The 19,428-nt window shown below is 37.1% G+C and overlaps 1 protein-coding gene across 1 annotated transcript in view; it reads left to right on the plus strand.

Moving 5' to 3' along the window:
• The window catches only part of LOC145779800 (rab3 GTPase-activating protein non-catalytic subunit-like), a 25,128-nt gene continuing 5,700 nt past the window's right edge, over nucleotides 1–19,428 (plus strand). The window contains exons 1-24 of the mRNA XM_082591448.1: nucleotides 1–178; nucleotides 294–370; nucleotides 2,821–2,932; nucleotides 4,772–4,856; nucleotides 5,341–5,464; nucleotides 5,812–6,022; nucleotides 7,870–8,117; nucleotides 8,502–8,648; nucleotides 8,792–8,963; nucleotides 9,189–9,390; nucleotides 9,558–9,701; nucleotides 10,054–10,130; nucleotides 10,446–10,595; nucleotides 10,944–11,068; nucleotides 11,689–11,802; nucleotides 12,164–12,275; nucleotides 12,613–12,762; nucleotides 13,359–13,558; nucleotides 13,821–13,935; nucleotides 14,286–14,416; nucleotides 14,569–14,626; nucleotides 14,888–15,010; nucleotides 15,476–15,585; nucleotides 15,889–16,065. Coding sequence (XP_082447574.1) covers nucleotides 91–178; nucleotides 294–370; nucleotides 2,821–2,932; nucleotides 4,772–4,856; nucleotides 5,341–5,464; nucleotides 5,812–6,022; nucleotides 7,870–8,117; nucleotides 8,502–8,648; nucleotides 8,792–8,963; nucleotides 9,189–9,390; nucleotides 9,558–9,701; nucleotides 10,054–10,130; nucleotides 10,446–10,595; nucleotides 10,944–11,068; nucleotides 11,689–11,802; nucleotides 12,164–12,275; nucleotides 12,613–12,762; nucleotides 13,359–13,558; nucleotides 13,821–13,935; nucleotides 14,286–14,416; nucleotides 14,569–14,626; nucleotides 14,888–15,010; nucleotides 15,476–15,585; nucleotides 15,889–16,065 — 3,252 coding nt within the window. The 5' untranslated portion in view covers nucleotides 1–90. The remainder of the gene's footprint in view (nucleotides 179–293; nucleotides 371–2,820; nucleotides 2,933–4,771; nucleotides 4,857–5,340; nucleotides 5,465–5,811; nucleotides 6,023–7,869; nucleotides 8,118–8,501; nucleotides 8,649–8,791; nucleotides 8,964–9,188; nucleotides 9,391–9,557; nucleotides 9,702–10,053; nucleotides 10,131–10,445; nucleotides 10,596–10,943; nucleotides 11,069–11,688; nucleotides 11,803–12,163; nucleotides 12,276–12,612; nucleotides 12,763–13,358; nucleotides 13,559–13,820; nucleotides 13,936–14,285; nucleotides 14,417–14,568; nucleotides 14,627–14,887; nucleotides 15,011–15,475; nucleotides 15,586–15,888; nucleotides 16,066–19,428) is intronic.

Genomic DNA, 19,428 nt, shown 5'->3' on the forward strand with positions numbered 1-19,428 from the left:
TGTCTGATTTAATGCCATGCATTTCATAGATAACATTGTCAAGTGTACGGTATATATCTATAACATAGTATTTGATTAGAATCACAGGGAATGTCTTCTTGTCAGCTACAGCAGGTTTCAAGTATTAAAGATGTAAATGAAATCCAAACGTTCTTGTTTGGCACTTGCAATGAATCAGGTATATAGGCTATATATACTTATATGTCAGTGATGTTTTATGTAATTATTATACTCATTCTTTCTATATGTACTGGTATTGCTATATATATTTCGATAATAATTTTGTCATGCAGAGAAGGAAGAAGATGAAAGATGGAACGCAGATGAGTGGACCCAAGACTGGAATTTTGTTAAAAATGAAAATACTGAGGTGAATGCATGTTTATTATGTTTCCCTTGGTAGATTATAAAAAGGTAATATTGAAGGTTTTTAAGAGCATAACAAAACCCAAATATAAAATTAATAATAAAATTTTAAAAATGCTTATTTGCTTATACCTAGCAACTTGTTCTGTGACAAGGCAAAATGAAAAGCTTGACTTTGTTCTTATGACCAACTTCATGTTTCTATTGTTAATTAATGGGTGGCTCTCTTCTGATTGCATTTACCTTATGCTCTTGTCAACATATTTGCATTGGCAAGTAATAGGCCTATAACCAGCTAATGATTAAAATTTCTTTACAAAACAATTGTTCTATTAATTTGTCTATTGCATTTGCAACTTCAAGAATCCTTTCAGTGAAAGACAATTCTCTTGTGACATTATTAGTGTCAGGGTTAGATAGGCTATTACCAGACACTTGCAGCAATATATATCGCAATTTTGGTATTCATGTGATTGCTGCCATTAACTCTTTTTCCTTCTAGCAACAACTTTTTGCTGAGTGATTTGTAGCACATAAACAATATTTAGTTTGTTTCTTTATCACTACGGTAATTATTATCATCAATGCTTTTTGTGACTTTTGCTGTGAAATTTTTTATTCTGAAATAATGTTCAGTGTACTCGGTTTAAAGGACTTCAGATTTAACGAACTTGATTTAACAGCAACTTGCTGTTCTCAAAGTTAACCTAAAGATAGCCTGAACAAGTGTGTAAGCACAAGTGAGTGAATGTGCGAGGGACAGAATTGATGGCAGCTGCAGCCAAACTTGCTGCTCATCTTGGCATCATGGATTTTAAGGACAGCGATGGATGGTGTTTGCAATTCTACAATCGTCATGGATTATTTAACCAGGTGCTGCATGGCGACGCTGCTGATGCAGACGAGTCAGTTAAAGCCTATGTTTCGGCGTTCTATTCCTCAGAATATCCAAGTTCATCGAGGTGAGGAAAACTCCAACAGAAAGAAGTCTAGCAAGGTTTTGGTCAGGTCCAATGCTACTGGTTTGTGCCTGCAGTTCGAAAACATCAAGAAGAAGTAGCCTACTAAAAATTGCCCCTGACGACGTACAAGGGATTTTAATTCTTGACAATACTCCAGCATGTCTTAATAAAGAGAAACTTGTAAGTGCTGATGACAAATAAGGGTTGATTACATGCCAATACAACATCAGTTGTACAGCCAACATACCAGGGGATTATCAGTGCCTTAAAGATATGCTACTCTCCTCGATGCCTTGATGAAGTCTCGACCATCACAGAAAATGAAACAGATACAGAGGTTGACACCAGGGGCGAGCATACCTTAAGGAATATAAAAAACTGTAGTAGCCTATTTGCTTTGCTATTTTGCAACTTTGCAGCAGCTTTTTCCAAGAAAGGCCAGAGTTTGGCTCAGCCGCTTGCGCACTGACGTCAGCGGAATGGCCCGTTTCGGTGAGTCCGATTCGGTGAGTCCGATTCGGTGAGTCCGATCCCTTAACGGGGGATTTTTTCAATATTTTTTTTAAATTATTGGGTACCGTAGCCTAATTATCATTGCTGTTTTAGGGTTAGGGGTTTGGGGTTAGGGTTAGAGGTTAGGAACTCACCGAATCAGACTCACCGAATCGGACTCACCGAATCGGACTCACCGAATAGTAGCAGACCCGACGTCAGACTATTCCACTCCAACATGTACAAATGGGAGATGGCTCCATTTGCAATCTGTGAGTGTGGCAAGGAAAAACAAACCGCAGACTACACCATCTGCAACTGCGCCAAATGGTATGCGTGGTCTGCGCGAACTGGATGACGAATCAATTGAGTGACTGCCCGACACCTGCCCAAACATCTATCTAAACTGAGTTGCCGCCACTACTCAGCAGTGGTAAAAAGGGGTGAAGAACGTATATATATACGACCTTTGGAGGGGTGAAGAACGTTTATACGAAGAAGAAGCAGCTGGGCGAGACATTGAAGCGTCAGTCCTTGCAAATTCTTGGAACACACTGCTAGAGGATAAAGATGCAGAAATTAACTTTCCATGGTTTGAAGCACAATATTTTGCGAAGTGTTGCAGCATGGTGGCACAATATGACCATGTTTAATACACAAAAATAAAGCCATCAAAGTAATGTTGCATGTTTAGCATGTTGGTGACTGATAGTCTATAGCTTAGGTTGAAAGTAACAGTAATACAGTGCATAACATAACTGCAATAGGATAGGCTAAGACTTTATGGTATTTTAGAGCAATGGATGGCTGGTGGTTCGCATTTGTTCATTAAATCGAGGATTGACTGTATGTTACACAAATTTGTGATTGCTGTCCTCACATTGCCACAATCATTACTCACGGGGAGATACTGTTAACACTTTGTAGAACACTTTTACAGGTTTTTAAAAACATATTGAATTGTAGTCTACTTTCGTATTAAATTTGCATTAATTTCAAGGAATCAGACAATTCACAGAAAGGAGACTGGATTCAAAAATGCTACTTCTCCTTTTCACCAGCTGCAGACTTTTCATGTTTTGCCTACAAGGATAAAGCTGTATTCTTAAATGGTAAAAAAAGTTGTTTGTTTTGCAGTTAGTTTAATTTGATCTTAGGTCTACGGTATTCTGTTTCCTACACTATATTCAAATCATTTGAATTTGTCTATGTGTCTTATATCCTCAATATTACTATCTGATACAATGTGTGTCATAGGCGCCGACTTTTCAAAAAACCTTGGGGGGCGAGAAAGGTGATGACGTCATAACCATAACGCTATTTTACTCAATTAAAATAGTCTTTGATTAAGCTTACTGTCTTGTTTATATTGACACCTAGGTCGCAAACCGAATTTAGTAGAACCGCTGCTTGAAACGATTAGTTTTACGCATGCAGTACGCCTTGTAAAAATTTTGATATTGTTAGCTCATAATTGGAACAGTTGGAAAACAAGCCGATTCATTTCCTTTTCGTGTGTGGGAATAACAACGACCAAGACAGTGAAGTTATTGAAATAAAGCGCAAAAAATCATGATCTCAAGCAGAGTGAAAACCCGCTATCAGTTTTATTAACTTCGTTTCGCTCGTTTTGCTAATTACTTACCTTCAATGCGTTAACAACGGTGAAGTGTTTTCTCTTCTGTTTTTTATCGCAAGTCTTTATAGTCTTTTATCGAATACCGTATACACGAGTATAGGCCGAGATGTTCGCAAGTGATTGTCACCTCAAAAACACAGGTTCAACTTATACACGGGACAAGCTGTTATCTCCAGCTCGGCAGTTTTCAAAATGAACACATTTTTGCTGCGGCAAAATCATTGCCGAGATAGATTACGGAGTGTGAAATGGCTTCGGCCAGAGTACAAGTTTTGAATACGTTTATTTGCAGTGATTCAAAATTAATTTTCAAATTTAATGATTTCTTGTCATTTCTAAACTTTATGCACTTGTTGAGCAATATGCAAAGCTCACTAGACAAAACAGCGGAAAGAGCTGTTTTAAGAGATCAATTTTTTTATTTTTGCGTGTAGGATATAATCGTTCTAATTACGTGACATTCCATGATCGTTCAAGTTAGTCGATGTCAAACCTTAGCGGCCGCATAAAACAATGATGTCAGGTTAGCTAGGTCATAATAGCGGTAAGAGACGTCGTTAATGCAAGCAATACCTGCGACCAAGACCATTAAACAGTTAAACACCTTTTCTTTTATCGGTTTTCGATTTAATTCTCACACATTGCGAACAAAACAATGCGTTCTGTTGAATTATAATTGATCTCACAGCGGGAAGACCTCGTTGAAAATAGCGCATCTAATTTAGCTGGTTTAGTTAATATTGCAGTAAATAGTACGTGACTATTCCAGCAGCGTAAGTTACTCTACCATCTACTTTGAAATTTCCGTACCGTATGAGAAAGCCATGCGATCAGCTGCTGTTTTGCGGGCAAAAGCAACGTAGGCTATTTTTCGCTTTCGGCATTCTTTAAGTCCATTTAAATGATCTAAATCTCTTTTGCGAAGAGTTTTATCTTTGAAACACCACTTGGAATAACCATTTTTGTCGCCCCTCAACCATACGTTTACGGGGGGCACCGGCCCCCCCGGAAGTCGGTGCGTATGATGTGTGTATTTTTATTGAACGTTCTGTTTCTATTTTTTTGTTATGTGTTGTTAACGAACTAACAAAAACAAACGAACTAACTAACTTTTTTAAGAGACTTTTGTTATAACAATGATTCAACAATTAGCGATTCACCGTCTCTGTAGAAATGTGTCTGCGCAATAAGAAGACTTGTTCGTGAAGCATTATCGTATATTTAAAGTATGGTGCTCAATGCTCATAAATAAAAACACTTGTATTGTAATTGGCATAAACTTTAATGTTGTACGGTAATTTCACTCATTCAGGAGAATATGCTGCTCAACGATTCAGTGATCAATCACCCGGTGTGATGGATATTTGCTTCAAAGGATCACTATGTGAACATGAAGAGTAAGAAAACTTGACAAATTGTAGCTGTTTGAAGTCACCACTTGGTATATTTTACTTCATCTCAGTTATTGATCTGCTGTAATGTACTTAATTTTTTTCGAAGTAATGTGCAATAGTTGTAACCAGTAGAATTATATATAATATACTATGTTTTTGCAATGCTAAAGTGTAAAAGCAAAGCATAATTTTAAAGCATAGAAAAAAAAGTCAATTTTAAAGCCATAATTAGAAGTCTTGCGTAGTTACTCTTAAGTAAATAATTTTTAGTGCTGCGATTTGATTACATTTTCCGAAAACCCAATGATGGACCTCTTAAATTATGACGAGTTGCCAAGAGGACTATAGATCCGAGCTTAGAAACCACTGCAAAAGCAGCACTCTGTAGATTCACTTGATAAAAAAACATGTAAAAACGTGAATAAGAGTCTTTCTCAATATGCTGTACTGCTCAAAACTGACATGTTTCATTGGTATGATTTACTAGAGAGTCGATTACCTCTGTGCTTTGTCTCCCTCTTGTGTCACTCAGTCATACATCTCATGGTAGTCGTGACTGGACTTGCACATTTGTCGGGTTTTCATCAGGTTATATTCGCATGTATACTGATGTAAGTTATCATGCTGAACTATATTTCATTTTGTTGTTTAATTTTAGAGTGTTGAAATAAATTTTGGTTAACAATTGTTTTAGCTCAATATTCTTTTGGATAAGTTGTGCTTTACAATATAAAGAATTAAAGCTTATACGCTTCTGCTTTTTTATGTTAGTGACACGTTTACCTGATAAAAAGCAAAAAGATTCCTTGGAAAATAATACTTATTTGATCATGACAAATTTAGATTAAAAACAATAATAGTTATCAGTTGTCACTTTTTTGATATGTATAATGCTAAAGATGTTCCGATTTGAAAGTTCGTATGTAAGCTACATTTTTTAACGGTACACGTATTCCAGACTGGTGGACTTCTTATTTCTGAGTTGCTGCACGAATCACCAGTTGTTCAATTGAGCTGTCGAACATTCAACACTTCTTTCAATTCAACACACAATGGCAGTGCTCAGCATCATGATGAATTGACGATTCTCTATGGAGATGCTCTTATTTCTATAGAAGGGTTCAGCTTGTTTCAAACTCTTCGGGCTTGTAGAAGTCAATTGGCTTTGGGTAAAAATCTAAATGTGAAGTTTTCCAATTTCCATTCATTTGCTGTAGGCCTATGCATTATGTTTCTATATGATTGCAATGCAAGTCTACGTAAGAGGGGTCTGCTACTATTTGGCTAGTCCGACTCGGCTAGTTCGACTTGATGACTTGAACTTACTGCTGCACTATATTGAGCTAGATGAAACATGTAGCCATCATGTAGAAAAACCTCACCTTTGCGTTGCGTACTAATCGATTCCTCTGCCATGATCAAGTAACATCAACTGAGAGTCTAACGAAGGAAGTAACCAAAGGAATTCCAGGTCATGTAACGCCGAAACCCAGGTTTATTCTAAACTGCCACTTACGTTTTAACTTCATTTTTTATGTCAAACGCTATAATTGGCAACTGTCTTTTTTTCGTTGACACGTTTTCGCTGAGACTTTATCTCATTAACCTCTATTGTTAATCATGAAAAATGTTGTTTTGATGTAAAACACTTATTTTTAACGAACCCAGACAACAAAATTCGTCATTTTTACATTCATTCAACGTCTGCAGACGTTGAATGAATGTAATATGACGGATTTTGCCGTCTGGGAAGGCACTTAAAGGTAAACACTGGATTAAATGCAAGAGTGCAAAAGAAACGATATTGTGGAATAAAATAGAAAATTCTCTAAACAGAAGAATCGGACATACATCTCTCTGTAAATCATTTTTAATGTAAAAATTCCTTTTGTGGTCCTTTTGTCTGAAACAAATCCAAACTGTGCTGTTGAAATTTTCGATTTTAGCAAAAGAAACGATATTGTGGAATAAAATACAAAATTCTCTAAACAGAAGAATCGGACATACATCCCTCTGTTATCATTTTTAATATAAAAATTTCTTTTGTGGTCCCTTTGTCTGGAACAAATCCAAACTGTGCTGTTGAAATTTCCGATTTTAGTTTTGGTCTCAATCTCATCATCATGATTCGGAGTAAGATCTTTGTTAGATGATTCACAACGCTAATTGTTCTGTGGAGTGAGCATTCTGTTGCTCCGGTTTTCTTTGGTAAAGTTATGAATATGGAACGTACCATATCACTAGGGATGTTTCCGGTGTCATAAATATGATTTAAGATCTCAGTGGTTAGGTCTAAACCCCACTCATCTAAAGTTTCAATAATTTCAACTATAAAAAAAATGATATTGTGGAATAAAATACAACATTCTCTAAATAAACAGAAGGCGTCGTTGGATTTGGAATTTTGTAATAGTTGAGGATTCTAATATATTTTAAGTTTGCATACAGATGGTGACGTAGGATACATGTCGATTTTATGTGAGCAAACATTTCAATTTACTAGTTCAAACATTTTGCGCTAAATTTCATTTCAATTTATTTTTCTTTGTCGGAATGCAAAAGAAACGATATTGTGGAATAAAATACAATTCAAAACTGTTGCCAAATAAGGAACTAGCTGAATCGGACTAGCCGAATAGAGAACTAGCCGAAACGGGCCATTCCGACATACGAGTGTGTGTTTTTAACTTGAAAAACCGATTTGCGATGATGCTAAAGTGGCGTTTGTGTTTTCGCATTTTTATGATATCTTCCTGCATTTTATGTTAACATGCTACATATAGACAAAACAGATAGCAATAATTTATAGCGCTTCTGCTTGGTAATACCAAGAAGATTTCCGAGAATTTCCAGCATGCTTTTGATGATTCAGCGAAAAACTTTTTTCACAGCCTACTTTTCCTAACCATACATTTGTCTCGTTGTGCTCACTTTGTGATTTTGAGTATAGTCGATTAGTCGTGTGATATTTCCAAGGAAAAATCATGCGATTTTTTGTGACGATTTACTTCATCAGCAACTGCACGTGGAACAAAAAACATTGATCCACCTCCTCTGTCGTACAAAAAATGGGTTTTACGTGGCCAAGAGCAAATAGGCTCCCATCTGAGTACCGGTGTTCTGTCACTGTCTCCGTTCGATCGAATGCGAAATGCGTGTATTCTTGATGGATATTCAGCCGATATCAAAAGTGGATCAAATGCGATGTCTCAATATATCACAGCCGGTTCTGGCCCATTTGTCGGCTTTTACTACGCGATAGAGGTGACTACATCGTTTTTTCTTCATTGTTTGCAATTTTACCTTCTGTTAGATTAGACTTGTTACCTCATTTGTGTTACAGTGCATCGGATTAGTAGACTTTTCTCTTCAATATAGTCACTCATAACCCGTCATTTTATCAGAGTCAAAAAACATTACAGTGCTTTAAAGATACCGCTAACGTTTTGGTAACTGCGTAGGTGAAGTCACTTTGTTTGTTTTATTGTTAATGGTGAAAAGTGTAAACATCGTGCACTTTGGGTAGTCACAGCTGAAAAATTTGTTCTGATAACAAAAAAATCAGCTTTAAACAGGAAAATCGATAAAGTATTTTGTTTATGTGTTGCCCCGTTTTAATCTTGTTACATCGACTTTCATGCAATGCAGGGAAGTACTCAGCCGTTTCTGTCCCATGTCGCACTGGCTGTGGCAAGCAAGCTAAAGTCAGCTCTCATCAATGCTGCTTCTGGCTGGCTCAGTTGGGGACAGAAACCGCAATCCGATGACGTCAGCAAACCCAAGTCAAAGCCGAAGGTATGACAGACCTTGTTATGGACATTTCTGATTTGTTTTTATTTTTAATTTGTTGTTTTTACACATTTTCTCACAAAGTTTGATGTAGTATGGAAGGCTTGGTGTATTAAAAGAGTCCTTGATAACTTTTTTTAATCTTTCAGGTGGAAATTGGAACTGGTTTAGACATCAGGTGTGGACTTCCTGACCTTTTGCGGTGTGCCAATGATATGATATTGGCTCCTGGCGCTAATTGGTTGGCCGCGGTGTCTGATAGCCTTGGTAGAGTGATGTTGCTTGATTTGGTCAAAAATCGTGCTCTTCGAATGTGGAAAGGTGTGTTGCTAATATCCGTAGTACGCAATTGTCTATAAACTAACGCATTTATATTTTTCCGTATATACACAATATTTTTATAATATAAACTGTTCGTGTCCTGTTTATTGATATGCAACTCTCAATGCCATAGCATTTATATTTCACATGTACCCTTGTGAGGTTTTGCAGTTGCTGTAACCACAATTTTTTTCACCATTTGTAAAGTCTTTAATAAACCAACAGGTTATAGAGACGCACAGATTGGGTTCATCCAAACCAGTGAAAACAAAGACTTTCCATCTAAAGCCCACCGTTACCATGAGGATACCAAATCGAGGATGGCTCTCTTCCTCGTGATCTACGCTCCGAGAAGAGGAGTATTGGAAATCTGGTCTTGCATCAATGGCCCAAGGGTTGGAACATTCAATATCGGAAAGAACTCTAAGTACTTGTCTTTTTATATGCTTTTGTCAGAAACATAATACGGTAGAAAGTTCAACTTGAATTTAATAATAAAGCGTGCTTTCTTTAATCTTAGCTTTGTGTAACTTCTGTTTTGGTTTATTTACGTTTTGAGAAAAACACAATTAACCTAATATTTTGTATCTTTAGGCTTGTTTATCCTGGTTATGGGATGTTTGGTCTTCACAACAAAAAGGAGACTGTTAACTCTGCTGTGTTTATGATCCAGTGTTGCTTGTTGGAAAATAATGGAGATATCAAAGACATTTCAATCCCTTTCCATCTTGCTCTGAGGTAGTCATTTTTACGTCACAGGTTTTCTTCAGTGTATTATATCTATTATAAATTAATTTTCTTAATTTATATTTTAAATATATAATTATGTATGTACCCAAATTAATGAGCAGTTATACTTCGTAGTCCAGAATTATGTTTTATCATATTTGCTGTTGAATTGTATGTGTTTAAAAAGTCTTGGATAGGCTTAACACTAACTCAATGATTTAAGACTTTTGTTCATATTTTTTTAAACTATCAAACCAAGGAGGGGTCCATCTTGGCCAGTGCTGCGAAACTTTACACTGGGAATGACATCTTTTGTTTCCAGAGCTCGTGCACGAACGTTATCAATATTAATATTTTTCAGCGATTCCCACAGCAACAAAGCGAGAGATATTCATTTACTGAAGAGTCTCAGTCAACTGTTGCAAGCTGGATCGAAAGGCTAGTGACAATATCACTATCTTCTTGTATGAAATCTACGTTTTAATGATAATAATTAATATTGATGTAGAGAAGTGTAGTTCCACCTGGCCATCAGCAGAAGGCTGAACATTCGCTAGTACAGCGAGTATTTACATTTCACTAACCTGAGACTTCCAATCCACGATGTGTTCTAATTCTCACCTGCACTTTACATTCTTGGTTTGGTACATTGAAACCTGAGTCTTCGCTGAAAGTTCCAAAATTCAGCTTTGTGGAATTGGTTTGTTTTATGCTGAATGCTTTGCAATTCAATAAGTTTATTTTGATTGACAGATGGAAACGAGTTGACGAAACTGATCACCAGCATGAGGTTGTCCTCAGTGCAAATGCAAGCCATCAAGAAATTGATGCTCACCACCTACATCACCAGCGATATCCTGAAGCAATGCTTCACCCAAGTCATGGAGCAACTTAGCCAAGCAGGTACAATGGTACACGGTACTTGATTCACTTGCAGATTGGGTGCCAGTGTCATGTGGCTTTGTCTTGATAATGTAGCCTTACTAAGAGGCACTTTTTGTTTGCACCTTGACGGTTTTACGTTTAAGATTTAAGATCTATCCGTTTTCCTTCAAAAAATCGTTTTTGTACTGGGAAGCTATGAAAAAAGCAGCTGTAGTCTCATAATCCAAAATGCACAGACTTTCTGCTTTTGAAGTTAATTTTATTGCATAATAATTTTTTTTTTCTGTAGCTATTTTCTTGAGCGTTGCGTTACTAACTATTCTTGGTTCGGCCTATTATCATCAACCAATGTATTCATCGTTGCAGAACTGAAGAAAGAAGAAAAGGAATTATGTGGATTTGTAAAAGCTCAAAACTCTTTGCTGGACTTGTTTCTTTCCTTTCAAAAACTTAACACGTCATCAACGGAGCGTCATCTTCATTCCTTGCAGGTTTTTGTTTAATTTTAAGTGACGTTGAACTAAAATGAAACTGAAGATTTTTATCATGACAAATCCCGGAATGGCCCGATTCGGTGAGTCCGATTCGGTGAGTTCCCTATTCGGTGAGAGCCTTTTTCGGTGAGAGCCCTATTCGGTGATTTTTTTTTTTAAATTATTGCGCGCCGTAGCGTAATTATCATTGCCGTTATAGGGGTTGGGGGTTTGGGTTTGGGGGGTTTGGGGGTTTTTTGGGGTTTGGGTTTGGGGGGTTTGGGTTTTTGGGGTTTTGGTTTGAGGTTAGGGGTTTTGGGGTTAGGGGTTTTAATTAGGCTACAGTACCCGATAATTCAAAAATAAATTCAAAAAAATCACCGAATAGGGCTCTCACCGAAAAAGGCTCTCACCGAATCGGACTCACCGAATAGTAGCAGACCCGACAAATCCCTACAGAGGAGTTTACTACAGCTATCATTTGTGTTTAAGTGATAAGGTTCTAAAGTTTTTTGTAAAGTATGAGTCATTAAACTCATTGAAGATCTTGATGGCGCAAAAATACTTAGCCTAGTCATTTATTCACTATGATCGCAAATATTCGAAACCAATCACATCCGCACATCATAATTATGCAGGACATGACAGCAGATGGCTTGTCAAAGGAGTTGATGATAACAGAGAGTGAAGCTGGTGCGATTATCGAGCTTCTGAGAGAATTTGAGAACGCGAGTCCTACATCGGACTCTAAAGTAAGCACATCAACAGTCGCTTCTATTAAGTAATCTAATGATTATTTGATGTAGGACTGCCATTGTCAATATAAATGTCAATATATTATCGAAGGCAATATAATGTATAATACATAATGTATCTTTGATCCGTAATTGGACTTCTCTCTTGCACCAGTTTGACTGAGCGTGTGGCTGTTCTCTAATGCCTACCCCATTTTTTACATATTGTCGAAAGTTTGCGAAATTTCATTTATTTTCGTTTCCAATATTTTCTTATGTAAAAAATGTAACTTTTTGATTCTCCGTAAACTGTTGATCCGTTTTTGAAACTCACTTAGAACATTTGGCTTCACTTAATATTTCATTACTCATGCCTTAGGAAGATGAAACGCTGTGTGTTTCTGACTTTTTACGTTGTTTCAACGTCAACGCTTCCGAACCTTGCTCACACAGCCTTGCTGCGAGTTCTTCAGCCAAGATTAATTTGCTAAGTAAGTTTACTTTGTTTATTTGCATTATCTCACCAAGCACTTTCACACGTATGAGTAGTTAATAACAAGTGGTTTAAATATCTGCAGTAAGCTAGGCATAGTTAAGGTATAGCGCCGTGGGTATAGTTGCTTAAGCGATGCATAATAACTTTTGCTTTGAAAGATTAATAATTTCAAAGTCAATTTCGAAGATAGCAAACAATATCAAGTGCTGACTTGTCCAGTCTTTTCGGTGTAGTATAGCTGCAGTCAACAACTTCAGCCTTTTCCCTCTGTTGGAAAACACATGATTACGTAACCAATTAATAACTTGCGATGCTAATTTTTCTCTCTCCAGGTGAATATTTCTTCTATCTCCCCTTGTTCGCCAATTTGCCTGCAAATGAAGTCATCGATGCTATTCGAAATTGCGTCGAAATATCGAACAAAGAAATTCTTTTTCTCGCTTTTCGATGTTTCTTGGACAACGAAAGCTCCGTCATGAAAGGTAGAAGGTCTTTATTATCTTGAAGTTGCTCGAACTACGGTCTATCTTGGTTTTAATTGGTTTTCTCTCTTGAACTGCAGTATCCCAAATAGCAAACGTTTTCACTTTCCACAATTTCGACGCCTGGCAAAGTTAAAACAACAAGTTTCGTTAGCTAGGGTCATTGCTTTCTCTTTATTGTAAGAATAAATTTAGATTTCATTGCGGCGTAGCTGTATCTATCATATTTCAAATTTAATATTATTGCTTTGTTTTCTTGGGATTTAAGTAAACCTAATGAAAAAATAAAAAGCCTTTAATAAAGATACTAAACCCCTGTTCAATAAATACTTTGAAATCTAGACTGTTTTCATCTTCAAGGCTGTTGAATAGTAATAGTAAGCACATGGATAGTTTCAATACAGTAGCATTAAAGATGAATACATTCTAGGTTTCGAAATGTTTGCAAAACAGGTTGTGTATCTTTTTGGGCTGTTCATCTTTTTAAATAAACCTGACTGATGAAATAGACTTTCTTCACAATGATATCAACGACCTGTTTTAGCCAATAGACTTTGCTTGTCGTCAGTTCATCAAACTTACATTCCACTTTGTAGACTCAGTTGCCACCATACATCGTTTGAAGACTTTCGTTGAAATTCTCTGCAGTAAAAGTGAAGATGATGAGAATATTGTGATGACCAGTCTTGGAGAGTGGATCAAAGAAGAAATCTGCTATCCGTCCAAGAGCATCCTATCTGCTTATCTAATTGCACTGACATGTAGAGCTGTAGATGTGGCAAAAAAATCAGAAAAGGCGAGTTCGGTTACCTTCGTTTTTATAATGTCCGCTAAATATTTTAACTAAAGGAAAGAACAGCACGAAAGATTTTGATTTACAACTGGTGGTTTACAAACACAGCCACGCGCTTTCGATAAACAAGTTATTTTCTCCATAACCTTTTTACATTAAACCATACAGCCGATTGTTGGATAAAAGACTAATTAAAACCGCTGCAAACCTCATTTTGAATTCATATTCATATTGTCAGTAACAAATTTCTTGCTTGTTCTTCCAGACGGATGCTGTTTCAGTTGCACGTGAAGATGCGATGGAACTTGAAAGTGAAGAAAATCCTCCTCCAACATATGATGAGGTGGTAAATGAAGAGAAACAGCATTCACCAACAACAGGTCAACTTAGTCAGTACTTACATATGGAACCACTGGTAGCATCATGTTCAATATGACATTTATAAGTTGCATAGTGTAACGTACCCAGCGCGCATTTGCATCGCGGACAGGTGACATCTGTCAAAAAAAAGAACCAGAATCCATACAAAGGGCCTGAAAACGATCTTCGAAATACTCAGGTTCAGAGGCGAAGAACTCGAATCATAAGTCTGTTGTAATATTGTCGACTTCCCGTCACACCACAATCTACCGCATCATACTGCAACTGCCTAAAATATTATTGAATCAGGTTTTCACGACTGTAAAGAATTCATGGCAACGTTATTGACATTATTGTCACTTTAATGCAGGCTGGGAAACTTTGTGGCCTGAATTGGAGCTTTGGAACCAGTTGATAAAGCTATATGAAGATTGCCTGTCTATCAATACAGCTCTTCACAAATCCAACCAAGACAGAGTTTCCAACACTGATAGTACTGAGGTACCGTACTTTGTTGTACACTAATGCGTATGATTTTGTTCGTCTTAACGTTTAAAGCACATCATTTTTGTGTAAGTCTGCATTCGATAATGCCAAGGTAAAATTGCACGTTTGATTACACGATTTTGTTGTTCAGTTTCACTTTGCTTTAGGTTCCACCGCCAGAAGATGAACGCGTGACTCTGCACGAATTGTTCCATAATGGACCAGGTTAGATTTGCTGCAGTGAATTATTTTATAGCAGCCCAAGATCTTCGGTGTAGATTGGAACAGCTACTGTAATGCTATACATTTAAGCTAACTTTATATTCTATTTGATTTCAAGGTTCCGCTTTTTCCTATTTAGTTATATATCTTTCAGAATTGAAATGGGGACAAGCTTAGTTTATTTTAATACTTAGGCTCATTGTGACGTTAAATGCTGTTGTTACGTAAGTCAGCGGGAAAAGCCTCGGTGTGTTTATCGTTCAGGTTACATTCCGGAGTTAATAGCGAAGAAGATTTGCAGCCTTAATCTTCCTCCTGCATCAATTTTCAAAGATTCTTCCATCGATGAGGGAGATGATACGGAACTTGCCAACGGAAACTTCTTAAGTAACACGCCTTCTTTAAAAAATACTGTATGCACTAAATTTATGTCATTCAATAATTGTAATTTCGAGTTGGTTGGTTTTGAATTTTTATCCTCGGACTGACAAAACCTTGATTGGTTATTCCTGGTAGTTTCGCATACTTGTAGAGACTTTTGACGCAGGGCCGGTTACCGAGATTAACAGAGTGCAGTTTCCGCTTGTTGTAAAGTCTTGTTGCCGGGGATTATTTCATTAGATGCCGCTGAATGGAGATCAGTCCTTAGAATGCGTTGCTCAAGCGCACACCCCGAAAGTCGAACCAGCGTCCCTTGATCTTAAAGCTTCTTCGTTTACGAAGTCACGCGCTGAGCTATCGGGGCGGAGGTAATGATGTTGGGTGGATCACTGATGCTTGCAAAACGACTGAATTCATTAGTAATGATCAGAATACTTAATTTTTTTTCAGACAATTTGTATTTTCTCGCAGGCTATCTGCGTTCGGAATTAGTGCTACGATTCCCAAAGCTTCTATCGGCCAATTCTCTGCACGCGCATTGCTTTTGGCATGAAATCATTGTATGGAACCGTGACCCAGAGGTATGTCAGTGGGACTACTGTGTATTTAGTATTGAAAGGTGTCATGTCATACTGTCGGGTGTCGGCTGCATATGAGAGTGGTGAGAGCTTTGGTACAGCACTCGAAAGGGCGCCAGTTCGGCACCGCTCAATATGCGGCATGGGCTGTGTCTTTGGCAAGACACATCAGGGCATGCCTGAACGTGGACATGACGACTTGCTTCCTTGCCTTTCGTCCACTTAATCTAACTATTCAACCACCAGGCCTAAGCTTGAATCAACAAAAAATATCACGCTACCTATTTAAAACAATATTGCACGCAGGTAATATCCCACATGCAACAAGCCATCGATCACATTCGTTTGATCACTTGCGAACCCCACATGCAGCATGGCATAGCATTGATGGCATGGCGGACTTTCGTAGCCAAGCGCTTCATTTCTCTTGCCAAACTGGTCGATAAAGTCGGCAAGGCGGCCAAAGATCGCTTGTGTAGAAAGGTTGGTTGGTGTTGACGTGTGGTTATTTGGAGTTTGTTTTTCAAATCGTAATAAATAAACTACTGTATAACAAATAGACAAAGTAGATCAAGATAATATTTCGCATTTGTAGATATTATACTGTATTTTTTACTGATGTTTGTTAGGTGAAAAAATCACCGAACTCATCTTAGAATCGACATAGTTACCACAAAGTAATCACTTTACACTGTAATTTTTAACAATGAATTTTGAAAGGAACCTTGATACATACGTAGTTTAGCCTTACAAATTAATGAAACCCAGTGATTTGTTGTAAAGCTCATTTAGTCTTGTGCTCACCTTGACTATAACAGGGGTCCCACTCGGCATAAAATCATAAAAAATCATAAAATTTTGCTTGATTTGGTAAAAATCATAAAATAGCATAAAATTTAGACACAATCATAAAAAATCATAAAATTTAGTTGTGATGGAGAACTGAGCACGTAAAAATCAAAAAATTGATATAGTGTAATGTGTAACAGTTCCAACCATGATAACAGAATAATTATTCGTGCAACGATTGTGACGCCGTCTGTTGAATGCACTGATTTAGGATAACATGTGGTTGCATAATCAAGTCCAGCGTTGCCTGTGGAGCTGGAATTAGAAAAGGATCGTAGCTAGATACTTTCATTGCATGTTTTAAACGTCATTAGACATAGGCTAGACAAGTAGACGCTGACAAGATTTCAAGACATTGCAGTTATTGTGGGAGAATGGTGAAAGGATAATTTGACAGCAATGTTTTGGGAAAAAGCGTAGGGTTAGGCAAGGAAACTATTGAGGCCATTTGCAAGCAATGTGTTACTCAGGCCTCGAAATTCATGGCGGACATGTCCTTAAATCTTGAATGGGACTTCTGACATTATTTCCTGCAGTTTTTGCCTCAGCAAAAAAACTTCAAGTCAAACATTGCATCCACCCAGAGATACAAAAGGATTTCAGAAGCATTAAAAGATCCTTTGATTGAATATATTTCATTTGTATCATTTGCTTCTGGTGACTTTGAACGGTTTTTAGTCCTATTCCAATGTGAAGAGCCACTGATTCACATTCTTTTCTCAGCAATCTGCTACCTGATCACGGCTTTGTTTAGTAAATTTATCAACAACAACAAAAAACATTATCCACAGAGTCAGAAAATCTTTTGCTTGATGTCACAAAGAACTTCAGAAGCCGTTGAACTTGATTGATGCTGGAACACGAGCAAAAATTTTAGTCAGTGATATTGCAGTCCTTACTGAAGCTGACAAGAAATTTAAATCTGACTGTCTGAACTTTTTTGTGGTTGCTACAAGTTACCTTTTACATCATTTGTCATTCCATTCATCTGTTCTTAAGCAGGCACAATTTTTGGGATGCAATCTCGATCTTTTCAGGAGGAAAATTTTAAAATTGCCGATACTGCGATCAGCCACTTCGGCTTTTTTTAATTTTTTCTCTTGATCTTTTCAGGGTACGAAATGAGGGTACGAAGTGTTTAGAGTACGAATTAGGTTGCACCCAATTTTTGTACCCAGAAAAATGAAATAATGTTGGAGCTACAACTTCTATCGTCAATGTAACTTGGACAGTCTCCAATTGCCTTAAAAAGTGTCCTGCAAATGCTTTTGCAATTGATGTACATCTGTTTTAAGAGAAGAGCTTTATGATAAGGCAAGACTGCAGTGGTTATGGTATCAATTTAAGGATATTCTAGATGAGTTTTACAAAAAGACTGATCTTGAAAGTAACAAATAGCTACACCAATTCCCAATCTTCTTACTGGACTCAAGCACTAATCAAATATGGTTTAACAGTAACACCCCTACCAAAAGTGTCTTCCTACAAGAGAATTGATTATTATTGGACAAAAATTGGAGGCCTGTTAGATGATGCTGGGATAAAAAAATATCCGCAACTATTTTGTCTAGCAAAATATGTTCTAACATTAAGTCATGGTAATGCCAGTCCTGAAAGAAGTTTCTCCATTAATAAACATTTGATTGATTCACATAGAAGTTCTCTTAAAGAAATCACAATTGTTGCACTGAGAATGGTGAAAGGTGAACTAAATCGGTATGATGATGAGGTAAACTTTCCCATTAACAGAACACTAGTTTCAGAACTAAAAGGGTGCTCATACAAAGTATATGGCTGACCTTGATCAGGAAAGAGGTCTTGAAGAAAAATTGAGAAAAGAGAAAGAAAGTGCTCAGGCTACTGTTGAAGCCAACAATATGGCAGAAAAACAAAAGGAAATCGAAAAAATTGAAGATGAAATTAAAAAAAAACTGAAGCAAGCATTAAAGCTGCTGATGAAATTATTGGAGATGGGCATGCAAAGCTTCAGGAGGCATTGTCAAACAAAGCGTTGGATCGAAAAGTTTTTCAAGCAGCTGAAGCAAGAATTGACATCGCCGTAATCGTAAAAGAAAATGTGAGAAAGTGCTTGCTAATGCTATAGGCTCCAAACTGAAATTAAAAAGAAAAGATCGTAAAAGGGAGTTCTTTACCAATTAACTTTGTCTCAACAAGTTAAGTTGACTTTGAAATTGAACGAACGCCATTTTCAGTCTTATTTCTTTTATTTCTATTTTTGTTCGTGTTTCAACTGCCTTGCTGTGAGTGTGAAGTAGCCTAAATTATGCTGACTTGCAATCGGTATCTCTCTCTCTTAGTTTTTGTTTGCATTTTCTTGATCTAGTACGGTATGGCTTAGGTTTTTTGTACTTCAGAATCAGAAATTCTATCATCATCATCCTATCAGAAATTTTATCATCATTATCCTATCATTTTTCAATTCAGTGTTGTGAAGAGGCTGCTCTATACTATGAATGGCCGCTATAGTTTTTCATAGGGTCACTTTGGCCACTAGTCGAGTAAGGATCATTGGTTATGATACCTATGGAGGTTTATTTTAAGTTTAGAGTTAAGCCTGAACTTGTTTAAAGTAAGGTCATGACTCGGTTCGAGATCTGAAATAGGGCTAGATCAGCTTTGGGTTGCATTAACCATATATAGTGGCCACTCGTATTTTAGAAAAGCCCCTATTAGTGTTAAAATATAGGTCTGTAGCTATTTGAAACTAGGTATTCTACTGTTCTTGCATTTAATTAAGTGACATAGTAGCCAACTAGCCATGTTCTACACTATGGTATTGCAGCTTCCTGAACAGTTGTTTCGTTTATTGTAAAGCACTATTGCATCACATATTTCACTTTCTTCACACATTACATATTCATTTTCTTTATTTTTTAGGGTGGTTGTAGTAAGAGTATAATAATATAATAACTGATTTACGGCACTCAGCAAAGCAGGGTGATCTAGACATTCAGTTTGACCATTTGAGTACCGGTA

The sequence above is a fragment of the Aplidium turbinatum genome, chromosome 1 (assembly GCF_918807975.1).
Source record: "Aplidium turbinatum chromosome 1, kaAplTurb1.1, whole genome shotgun sequence".
Taxonomy (NCBI): domain Eukaryota; kingdom Metazoa; phylum Chordata; class Ascidiacea; order Aplousobranchia; family Polyclinidae; genus Aplidium; species Aplidium turbinatum.